General features: G+C 46.8%; 1 protein-coding gene across 1 annotated transcript; it reads left to right on the top strand.

Annotated features, from left to right (window-relative positions):
- The first annotated feature begins 938 nt into the window (after positions 1–938).
- Positions 939–7,389, top strand: LOC130474690 (uncharacterized). Its single transcript, XM_056846388.1, has 5 exons — positions 939–1,624; positions 4,134–5,131; positions 5,859–5,976; positions 7,006–7,216; positions 7,386–7,389. Exons 1-5 carry the CDS (start codon positions 1,021–1,023, stop codon positions 7,387–7,389), a joined length of 1,935 nt encoding a protein of 644 aa, XP_056702366.1. The 5' UTR covers positions 939–1,020.
- The last annotated feature ends 4,691 nt before the right edge of the window (positions 7,390–12,080 follow it).

Below are 12,080 nucleotides of genomic sequence, written 5' to 3'. Positions count from 1 at the left end.
AAGATAACATTGGAAAGGTCCTATTCTGGCTACCTTCAAATCCCTGGAAGAAAAGCAGGATACAAGTGTAATAAATATTTGTAACCATTAGTCCTGGGCAGGAATGGAAAATATATTTCATTTTTCTGTATTCACCTTATTTCTAGATCCTTGGGCATTTAGGGTTTCTCCAGCAGCTTTATTGGAGATAATTCATATGTTTTTGAAATTGAATTTCCCCCCACTCAGTGGCACTTCACTCAGCCAAGCTTGCAGACTTCTTTCAGCATTCTGTGGAAGAGCCACAAGTCAGAGAAGGGCTCCTTAGGCTGGAGGAAGACTTCAGACCTTGCTGAATGGAGTGCTAGAAGAAGAGTTGGTTTTTATGCCCCGATTTTCTGTACCATAAGGAGCCTCAAAGTGGCTTACAATAACCTTCCCCACCCCACCCCAGAACAGGCATCTTGTGAGGTAGTTGGGACTGAGAGAGTTCCGAGAGAACTGTGACTGGACCAAGGTCACCCAGCAGGCTTCATGTGGAGGAGTGGGGAATCAACCACATTCTCCAGATTAGAGTCCGCCGCTCTTAATCAGATAAAAATGCCAGTCTGATCAGATGTGGCCTCACTTAGTTGAAACTGGATGTAGACACATGACCAAAGACTTTTTGCTTGGAATGTCGGCTTATGTAAACTAAAACTTCATTCCCCCAGGAGAATCAGTGCTCTGATGGCATTTCCTTATCAGTTCTGCTCTGGAGTGATTCCTCACCATCCTTTATGAGTGGAAGACGAAGCTATTGTGGCTGCCTTAAGTTCCTTGTTTTGGAGGCTGCACAGTTTGTCTGATCTCTGTATGGAGGACACATGGAAGCAGATCAACAATCATCTAAGGGGGATTGCCTGCAAGGAGGCTGGAAATCCTGAAATTCTTTGCATTTTCTTTTCTGGCACCTGGGTTGCTGGTGCTTGAATTGTCCAAGGCCTGCCCTCTTGCACATTAACTTCCACCAGCAGAATACCTTGGTTTGTCTCGAGAACAATGAGGCGCGACAGACCCCAAGAGCGGGCAGCCAGCTGGCCAGCAGAGCACATCAAGGTGCTGCTAGCCCTCTGGACTGAGGCAGCAGTGACTCACGACCTCAGCTCCCATGGGAGGAACCGTGCCGTGTATGACGGCATTTCCCAGCGTCTTGCTGAGATGGGCATTTACCGGACCGGGGACCAATGCCGGGAGAAAATGAAAGGCCTGAAAGTGGCCTACCGCAAAGCCAAAGAAAACAACTCAGTGGGGCGGCCTCCCATCAAGTGTCCATTCTATGACGAGATAGACCAGATAATGACACAGTACATCAACTGCAGGCCAGGCTTTCCCTCAGAAGCGGGGGAAGGCTCTAGCACCATTGTGGACAGGCAGGAGGGACTCCCCATCTCTGAGCCCTGGGGGTCCCAGTCTGGCATCTCTGAGCGCTGGGGCTCCCAGGCCTCAGGACATTGGTTATCACAGGCCGCTGCCTCAGAAAGCCAAGGAACTGATGAATTCAGCTACATCCAGGCAGAGTCTCAAGATGCCTTTGGTGAGATCCAAGTCATCCCAGTCCAAGTGAAGGAGGAGGAGTCAGAAGATGAGATATCCCCCGAGCTTGGTAAGCTTTCTTGTTTGTTTTGCCTGAGTTTATGTCAACAGGGCCTTTGCTGCAGGATGTCTCAGGTCGGGCTGAATCCTCGCTCTGTGGAGTATATTGTTGGTCCTTTTGTTCTGACGTGTATTTAATTTGAATCATTTACTAGATCTTTAGTCCCCAAAGCCTCTGACCTATCCTTCCTTATTTCTTTGGTACCCATGTATATCTCAAGCACTGGTTCTTCCCTCTTCTAGGATGTCTCACAAGAACTGCTGTTGTCCAATAACATCTAATAATCAAATAAAAATATACCTCAGCCTTGCACAGACAAGGTACGTTTTTAGAAGGAACATTATTAGTTCAAGGGGCTGTTAGGACACCCATGGTGTACTAGGTAGCTTGCTCACTTACTATACCAGTGATGGCGAACCTTTTAGAGACCGAGTGCCCAAACTGCAACCAAAAACCCACTTATTTATCGCCGAGTGCCAATGCGGCAATTTAACCTGAATACCACCCCCAGAGGGGGCCCAGAGGGAGAGGCTAGGGTTGCCAAGTTCCTCTTCGCCATGAGTGGGAGGTTTTTGGGGTGGCGCCTGAGGAGGGCGGGGTTTGGGGAAGGACTTCAGTGCCATAGAGTCCAATTGCCAAAGTGGCAATTTTTTCCAGGGGAACTGATCTCTATTGGCTGGAGATCACCTGTAATAGCAGATCTCCAGCTAGTACCTGGAGATTGGCAACTAGTTCCTTAGTGTTTTCTCTCTACATATCAAGACACATGGAAAGGTGTTTGGAGGATGGCTTGTGGGCACTTCAAAGGTGGAATAGGACTGCACACCCCTCCACCCGCACAGACCCAGAGGGCACCAGAGAAGCTGCTGGAGGGAAAGAAGGAAGGAAGGAAGGAAAGAAGGGAAGGGAGGGGGAAAGGGAAGGGAGGGAGGGAGGGAGAGAAAGAAAGAGAGAGAGAGAGAAAGAAAGAAAGAAAGAAAGAAAGAAAGAAAGAAAGAAAGAAAGAAAGAAAGAAAAAGAAAGAAAGGGAGAAAGAAATGGAGAAAGAAATGGAGCAAGGGAGAGAAAGAAAAGGACAGAGGGAGACAGAAAAAGAAAGAGGCCATTTATGCATGGGAGGTTTTGACTTGGATTTGCCACTCGGTGGGGCGCTGCGACAGGCTTGTGAGAGGCGAGCAGGGTGGGGCAGAGGGCGCCTCCTTCGCACCCACCGACCAGCCATGCCCCTCCGCCCGCACAGGCCCAGAGGGCCCCGGAGAAGCCGCCGGCCATGCCGAGTGTGGGCGCTCGGCTTCTGTCCCACGCTCTCCCATTCGCCTGGCTGGCCGTGCACGCTCCAGCGGCGGCAATGGCGGCAGCTTCTGGGGGAGAGTCCGGGGGCCACCGCCAATGATGTCGGAGGTTCCCCACCCCTGGGCTACAGCCTCTCCCATCCGGGGCGGAGAAGAGCCGGAAAGGCCAGCGGCTTGGAGGAACCGCGCGTGCCGGCAGAAAGGGCTACGCGTGCCGGAAGTGGCACGCGTGCCATAGGTTCGCCAACACGGTACTATACCTTGATGCTCTCTTGACTAACACTGTTCATCCCTTTGGACTGCAAGGTCCTCCTTATGAGGATAACATACTTTGTGTTCTTCAGCTGGAATCTGCTGGTCTTTGGTGGCTTTTTCTTCAAGGTCTAGAGCTCCTAAGCACCCTAGATATGCCTAGTATTAGCTCTTTGCTCACTATTTTTTACATCTGGAAATGTAAGATGAGCATTCAGTATCCCAAGCTAGATTGGAAAACAGATCCTGTCCATGGACCCATCCTGTAAAAGGAACACGGACAGGCAATTCCATACTAACACATTTGTTTCTGTGTATTCATGTGATCACTTCAAAGAGGGAAACTGCAAGCGGAGAGTGTTCTGTTGCAATCAAATGTAATCAGCAGAGTATAATGAAAATTGATAATCTTGGGCTTGTATTCTATATGTTAACTTCTCTGCATCTGGTCTTGCAATCAGATTCTCACAATACTTCCCATGAAGTGTTAGCTTACCAAACACAGTTAGTTGTGATGAAGATGAGATGATGGGAGGGGCTGTGGTTCAGTGGTAGAGCATCTGCTTGGCATGCAGAAGGTCCTAGGATCAATCCCCGGCATCTCCAGTTAAAGGGACTAGGCAGGTAGGTGGTATGAAAGGCCCCTGTCTGAGACCCTGGAGAGTTGCTGCCGGTCTGAGTAGACAGTACTGACTTTGATGGACCAAGGGTTTCATTCAGTATAAGGCAGCTTCATGTGTTCATGAGCACACTTCCATTCTCCTGCGCATACAGTCTGAAGCCATTTCATCTTGTGAAGACTGTATGATATACTTTCTCTAAAGTTTTGTTCTACTTTTGGTCCTTATGAATCGTCTCGCTTTCTCACTCAGGTTATCCCAACTGTTAAAATTCTTAGGCATATGTTCATAATTGCATCCCTCTGAATGTTCACTAGGTGTTCTTGCTCTTTATAGATATGGCCTCTCCTATAGTGATGGAAACACAACCCATGCCGAGGCATCTCATCTCCATGCTTGACCAGCGTCCTCACCTTCGAACCCGGAAGCAAAAAGTTCAGGGAGAGGGGCAGTCGAGCTATCAAAGGGGTGCTGGCCAGAAGTACAACCGTTCCCATCATCTGGAGCTGCAGAGAATGCAGAGACAGGTGGCCAGCCAAGCAGATGAGAAGCAGAGCTTAGCCGAGTTCATCCAGCATGACAGGGAGATGCGCCGGGAGGACAGGGAATTCCAAACCCAGCTCTTTGAGAAACTTTTCCAGAAGCAGACGGAGCTTGTCCAGGCACTGTCTCAGAGAGCTCCTGTCAGCCCGACCTCCACCGCCTGTATCAACACCTTGCACGCTTTGCAGGCATCTGCAAAAAATGGAGCAGAAACAGCTGCAGGGCCTGGTTCACAGCTACAGGCTCTGCTAGAACAGATCGTGCAGGCTGAAGTCTCAGGGAAGGGTCTGACCAGGCTTGCTGTGAAGGAGGCCCTCGGAGGAGCCTTGAAAGTGCCTCCCGAGGTGCAGTACTGGACTGCTGAAGAGATACTGAGATGGCTGCTGTCTCAGCAGTCCCCTGGTGACCAGTGCCAAGAGGCGCCGGTGACCCCCAGGCCAGGAATGGAGCCTGGCAAGGGCCACAACAAATCCCAGCAGCTCTGTGGCAACAACTGTGCTAAAGAGGCAGAAACAGATGCCGATGTCGAAACCCAGCGCCAGTGCTTCAGACAGTTCTGCTACCAGGATGCCTGCGGGCCCCAAGAGGTTTACAGGTGCCTGTGGGACCTTTCGCATCAGTGGCTGAGGCCAGAGGCCCGCACCAAACAGCAGATCATGGAGCTGCTGGTGGTTGAGCAGTTTTTGAGCATCCTGCCTGAAGAAATCCAGACCTTGGTGCGTGAGTGCCAACCCGAAAACGGCAAGGAGGCTGTGGCCCTGGCAGAGAGGTTCCAGCTTCACTTTGAGTCCAAGAGGAAACGGGACCGGGTGAGATCACGTTGAGAACTAGTTATTTCTGCTTCTTCTTTTTTTTGGGGGGGGGGGAGATAGGAAAAGGGATAGAAAACATCACAAAGATTTCTGTTTGGCCAAGGGGTTCTGGGTGGAATCGTGAGAATCACAGAATCATAGAGTTGGAAGGGACCACCAGGGTCATCTAGTCCAACCCCCTGCACAATGCAGGAAATTCACAACTACCTGCCCCCCATCTCCAATCCCATCTCTGTTATCAGTTACTGATTCTATCCTCCCAACTCGAGGAAGGAAAGAGCAGGCAACTGGTGCTTACAGTCTGACTACTGGAAGCCATGCCTGTCGGTTCTCTCAGAAATCTCAGGCTTTGGCAGACATTGCATGCACATCCTCAGGTTTCTCCTAAACAGCAGTAATGGCAAGAAATTTGCTTTTAAAAAGTTGAAATTCTCATTATTGCAAAGCACCAGATTCATAACCACACATCAATTTCCCTAGAATATCTTTATTCCTGTGAAAAGGACTGGAAGCATATGCTTTAGGGTTCTTTTTTTCAAGGAAACTTAGCATACGGTGGTTTCGTCAGCAAGGATTAAACAAAAAATCCTATCATTAATAACAAAAAGCAAATCTACTATGTTCACTCGTGGCTCACCGGTGAAGGGAATAGCTCCTGTAACTCTTATAGGGCCTGTTATTTGAGCAGCAAGCAATGAATGCAAGTGTGACATTCTTGTTCCAGACACAAGTGACGTCTGAGGACGTGGTTCCAGTTTCTTCCCGAGGAAAACTGGATGAGAATGAAAGACAAACGGGCATTAAAGATAGCCAAGAGAACCCTGGGAGGACTAGCTTACTCGGTAAGGATTTGATTATTAAATTGAACACGTATTTTGCTGTTATTGCTTAGACCTCTTCCCTGAACTTCCCATAGCACACAATGATTCATGCAGGGATAGCAAATCTCACAGTACAGGAGAAGGCAAAATATCCATAGAATTACTAGAGTAGCCTGTATCTTCATTGGACAAGGGGTGGGGAGTAGATTCCGGCTTAAAAGGGCGGCTAGTCACATCCATTACTTAAATACAATCCACCTAACAAGGCATCCAAATAAAAAAATGCATTCAGATGGATGTTTGAAGTATGTTTGAAGATACTTGGGGTATCATTGTAATTTGAGACAGTAACCGAAATATCATATATATGCTGATCAGTACATGGGAATAAAGTTTTATTTAGGAGACTCTAATATATGAAATGGCTGGATGGCCCTTGAGTAGATTACCCTCAGCACCTGTCTGTCTGCTGCATTATTATTGTAGTAGTAGTTGTTGTTATTATTATTATTCTGCCTGTGTCACTGGGATCCAAGGCACATTACAAGTATGAAAAAAGCTTTTCAGTCAATCAGGAAACATTATAAAATATGATAACATTTCAATCTAACCGCAAAGATTCCTAATAAAACAAAAAAAGGCAGTTGGGCTGCAATTACAGAATTGTGGGGGGGGACCAAACAATACATGCAAACATGTCTAAGGCAACAGAGCAATCAGCGTAAGAAATAATTCATCCCTAATAAAAGTCACTTCCTGGCCTAGCATGAGATTATTGAGAGGGTGAGGAAAGACTGCCAAGCATTTCTGCACAGTTTTAAGTGCTACGTTCGTGATTACTTGTGCCCTCAAACTCCTGGCTGTCATCATCCAGGGATGATCATCATCCTGGATGATAATGATCATCCAGGGATCATCCAGGGATGCTGCACCTGTGGGCAAGGAGCCCAGGTCTTCTGATTCCCAGCCTAGGGCCTTAACCAAAAGCCCATCTGTTATTTTTTTCTATCTTGGCAGGTCTCTCAAGATAAACTTATTCTCCATCTTCAGGTACAGAAGCACACCTTCGGCTGAGGAAGAGGCCAAAGTCGGGTCTGAGGGAATGGATTTCGTCCAGGCAAGGTGGAGAGCATGGAGAGGCAACAGCGAAACACAGGAAGCTGAATAATAGCTTAGAGGAGCAGGAGGCGGCTGAGGCTGCAGAGAGAGCAAACCACAGGCCGACTCCCGGACCGGGAAAGCGAGACAGGAAAGCAAAAGGGCAAGAAAGATCTGTTCCAGTGCATCCCCTTGCTGTGGCTGGGGAGAGTACAGCAGAGGGGCAAACCACGGTGGAGGGCAGTGGAAGGGCTTCGGAATCTCTGAATGGGGGGCTTCCTTCTGGTACGTTGCGCATGCGAAAGACAGCAGTGGGCCTCGTGCCATCTCAGTTAGCTTTCAACAAGGATGATGCCGTGTCCAGCCCTCTGCGTAGAAATGACAGCCGCACATCTCCTGAGGCAGACGGACCTTCTCTCAGTGACAGCATTGACCTGCTTCTGGATTCTCCGTGGAGCGGAAACGGCAGCGGTGACACCACCCACGACGGGCCCTCTGATTCCAGGGTGCCACCATCCTGTGCCACCTGCTCTGTGTTGAAGGCTGAGCTGGACACTGTCCGCGAGGAGCTCAGGATAACCCAAGGTAACCTTTTGCTCCTTGTTTGAATTGCATCAGCCAATTTACACAATTCCTCAGTTTTCTATATAGAGATATTGTGGTTGGTAACTTTGAAGTATATACTGTTTAACTTATTCAGACTTGATGACATCTTTATGACTGGGATACCTTGATCAGTGCGCCATAGTAGGCAAGAAATCCAACATCTCCCCATTTAAGAGGGTTTTATAAAAGAAATTAACATTTCAGATTAATTGAAGCCTAAAATTGAAAAGGAAAATCTGGATGGTGTTTATAAGTAAACCTTATAATTTATAAACACCACTTTTATTCAGTCATAAAGATTGTTTATGACTGAGTAAACTGAGATTATGACATATATTTGTATATCTGTATAATTGTATTCTGGATTTTAAAGGATTCAGACCACTGAAGAAGGCCATATGGCCGAAATGTGTTTGGTCTCAGTTTTGGTCTAATTGTCTGGTTGTTATTTCATGTTTATTTGTGCACTGTGTCCATATTTATAATAGAAATATAGAGGCTATAGCAGGGCTGTATACAAGTTATTGATTTTTGTAAGTAATAAATTTATTATACATAATTGCGAATCATTTGTACTTAGTATTAATTTTGGCCCTTATGTGAGTTTGTTCTTGACCTCAGGGTACTTAATTCTTAACCCAAGGTAACCACCAGGGTCGTGCATGTTTTGCACGAACCTGTATTGCGATTGCAAGCTCATGCTGCAGGCGATAACTCTCTTTTAAATGGTTGAGCTGATGTTACGGCTGTGTAACAATGGTTTAGCATGAACAGAGTGCTGGCCACAGTGTTGTGCTGAAGTCAGGCTGCTCATGACTCCACTCCAACGGGATGCCACAGAGAGCCACATCCCAGGGGCAAGTCATTTCCCTTCTCGCCCCACTTTGCAACATCTAGACGCATTTGCACACAACCTAGCAGCTTTACACTGGTAACAAGATTCCTGCGAGCAGCGGGCAGACTCATGGAGAGGGTTGACATGAAAGTGATGGCTTGATGTGGCAGATGCCCCTCGATGTAATGGCATGGGGAGTGGGGAGCTCCATGGCAGCATTATGCATAACTTGACTCAGAATTGAAATACTGTGCATACAGGCAATATTGGCGAGGGAAATCAGGAATGATTCTCTGGTGACACCAGTGGTGGTTTATGAAAGGCTTTGCAGAAGAGGTGGGTTTGATGGATCTGAAGGAGGGAAGGCAGGTGGCTTGCTGGGTAGGCAGGGAGAGGCCATGCCAGGGGTATAGAGCTGTGTGTAGGAGGCACACAGACTTGAACGATAGCAGATGGTTCTGCAGAGCACAGCAGAGAAGGGGGAGGATCAGAGATAATGTATAGTTGAAGTAGGGAGCCTTAGATCTAAAGACAAGGATTTGAAAAGTCAATCTAGTTCAGAAACGTTCTGTCAATCTTAGGATCTAAGAGTGATTATTGAGAAAGAAAAGATGGCGTTGGCGAAGATTCCAACAAGGACTGCCAGCAGCTCTTCTCCTACCCGTCGTTCTGTGTATTGACAGTGTTGCAGGTCAGTTTTGTGTTTGTTATTTGTACAGCTTCCACTCTGTATGGACTCAGCGGGACCTCCCTGCAAGACTTATCAGAGGCTCTTGGCACCATTGCGCACATCCTCAACAACAGGACTTCTTTGTCAGCAACAAATGCATCCCAGAAAGTTGCCGGAATCCCCACTAGGCCAATATGGCAGGAGAGAAATGTAAGTCCTCCCCTCTCTCCTATCCTGTGTTGTTGTTTTTTAAGATTGGTTCTTCTCATATTATCTGCTTCTCACTCTTTGTTAATCAGAAACAGGATTTTTCAACACTTTTTCTTTCTTCTTACTGAAAGCAGGTAAATAGGAGGAGGGAGCACAAATGCAAGAATGTGGTTTAGTGGGAATTATATGCCCTAAGCATTTAGCTTTGTTACTTGCTTTGTAAGGTGGAGTCTGCAGCTTTCCCCTCACTCCAGAGCAGATGACTGCAGAAAGAGCTGAAATAGTCCTTTTTAAAAGCAGACAATCTGATTTGAGCAAGTCTAAATCTACTATCCAGTGCCCTCAGAGGATCCTGGACTGTTCAGACTGGATGGCTTCAGAAGTGAGTGGGGGTGAGGATAGCCCCTGATCTGGGAACAGATCGGGCCAAAGTCCCACTCCTAAAAGGATTCCTAGTTCCCAGGTGGGCTCTAATGTGGAAAACATGATGAATGAAGCAGACACTGAGGACAAGGGGCTCTGGTCTAGGTCATGTGGAATAAACCCCCCCTTTGAGGAAGTGTAAGAGAAATAGTACAACTGCCATCCCCTTTTTTCTCTGTCTGTAGAGTACAGTCTACCACTAGGGTTGCCAGCTCCAGCTTAGGAAATACCTGGAGATGTGGGGGGTGGAGCTTGAAGAGGATGGGGTTTGGGGAGAGGAGGGACTTCAATGGAGTATAATGCCATAGAGTCCACCTCCCAAAGCAGCCATTTTCTCCAGGTGAACTGGTGTCTGTTGCCCAGAGATCAGTTGTAATACCAGGAGGTCTCCAGTTTCCACCTGGAGGCTGGCAACCCTACCTACCATTCTTGAGGAGCATAACACATCCACATGTGTGCTTTTCACCTGTGTTGCACAATAACTGGTGGGGGCAGGCCATGAGGTTCCCCCCCAGTAGTCTTTTGGTTTCAGCGTTGTCCAGGACTGAATGGTTTAGTTCCTACTGTGCTCCTATAACACACTGCCAGACACATGCAAAGAGAGTGAACACCATCAGTTTACCTGGCCCTCTTAATCATAAACTGTTGTGACACCTTGGGGAGGGTCTAACAGTCTCTCCCCCCCACCAATACACCCAGAGTTTAATGAATGTTGTTAAAGCAAAGTTTCCAAATTTTTGGTTACTGGGAGAATGGAGAAATACTTTTTAACACCTAAGAACTGTTGAAAGGGAGTAGCTTTTGAAAAAGCTTTCAACCATTTTTTTGGGGTGTGTGTGTGCTTAATTTGCACTCCTTAAAGAGAATATATGTAGAACTTCTGCTTGATTAACTAATGTGTGTGTGTCTTTTTTTAACATTCTTAGCGTTTCTGAACCGCCGAATGGCCTGAGCGTGTACCCCAGCACCAAGTCAACCAAGAAATTCCACAGCAATAGTGACAGCATTAGGATGAAGGCCTCGATTTTTAGCAACAGCAGTGCCCTCAGCTCTTGTGGTCTGAGTTCTGCAACTGACCTTGCTACGTTCTTTCTCTCTTCCCCCTCCCCATCCTCCTTGGAGCATCATGTAAGTTGCTAGGGCTGCAGCAAGACTTAGAAGCTCCAGAGCTGATACTCTTTGCCTGCAGTGGTGCAGATGCTGACTATCATGATTTTCTTTGCCCTTTAAATGTTAAACTAGGGTTTATTTGTGTGTGTTTTTTATACAGTAGTAGCTGTTTCTTCCCTTTCCTGATCAGATCTAAATAAAGCAATTGGGAACATAGTTTTTTCCCCCAATTCTCTCTGTGGGTAATAAATCACATCTGCCGATTGAGCCAGAAAGGCTGGGGAAGCCACTCCTTATTCATGCCTTCAATCAAAATATGAACATCTTGCAGGAAAAAGGCACACTCTGCTTCTGGAGAGAATCTTGACTTAGGCAGCTGAAAAAGTTAAAGAGGTCTAACCTGGTTTTATAGCAAACAAACAAAAATGTCTGGATGTTTTCTATTGAATCCCATTATTTCTCATTATTACTCAACAAGCAGACTTTCCCCCTCGTGGATTCTGTGATTCCTGCCACCAGCCTCCTAATTCTTTTCCAAGTAAGATCTGTTGTTATTTTTGCAATCCCCTCCATAAGCACAGTGCTTGATGGGATAAGCAAGAACATTTGTGGAGGGTGGGTCAGATTCAGCCAGCTTGTTTGCATAATTTCACCCAATCCCCCCCTTACCTGAGCCCCCATCCCACATGACTTTTGTCAATGTAAGTCCTGCGATCCCCAGCATAGCCTCTTTGGTGGCTAAAGGGAACTCTCTCCTTTTCTCACCAGCAGAAAAGCTGGCTTGATCCAACCTAATACTCTACGACCCAAACATTTGAAAATGTGTTATATTGAATCAGACCATTGGTCTCTTTAGCTCAGTCCTATTTTTTCTGGCAGAAATTCCAAAGTCTCAGACTCAGGGCTTACATATTTATGATTTCATTTTTTATCTCATACTTCCTGTAAAGAGATCATAGCACATTGATGGTCCTGCCAGCTTTTCTCCTCACAATAGACTGGGAGTTGGTGGGCCAAGGTCACTGAGTAAGCTTCGTGGCTGAGTGGGTACTCTAACCCATATCTCATTGATCAAAGCCCAACAAGATTACCTGCTTCTTTACTCTTCATTTTATTTCACTTCATTTATACCCCACCCCATCGTTCACCCCAACAAGGACTCAAAACAGCTTT

Source organism: Euleptes europaea, chromosome 3 (genome assembly GCF_029931775.1).
Source record: "Euleptes europaea isolate rEulEur1 chromosome 3, rEulEur1.hap1, whole genome shotgun sequence".
In the NCBI taxonomy this organism is placed as follows: Eukaryota; Metazoa; Chordata; class Lepidosauria; order Squamata; family Sphaerodactylidae; genus Euleptes; species Euleptes europaea.
This window is presented reverse-complemented; position numbering and strand designations above follow the sequence as displayed.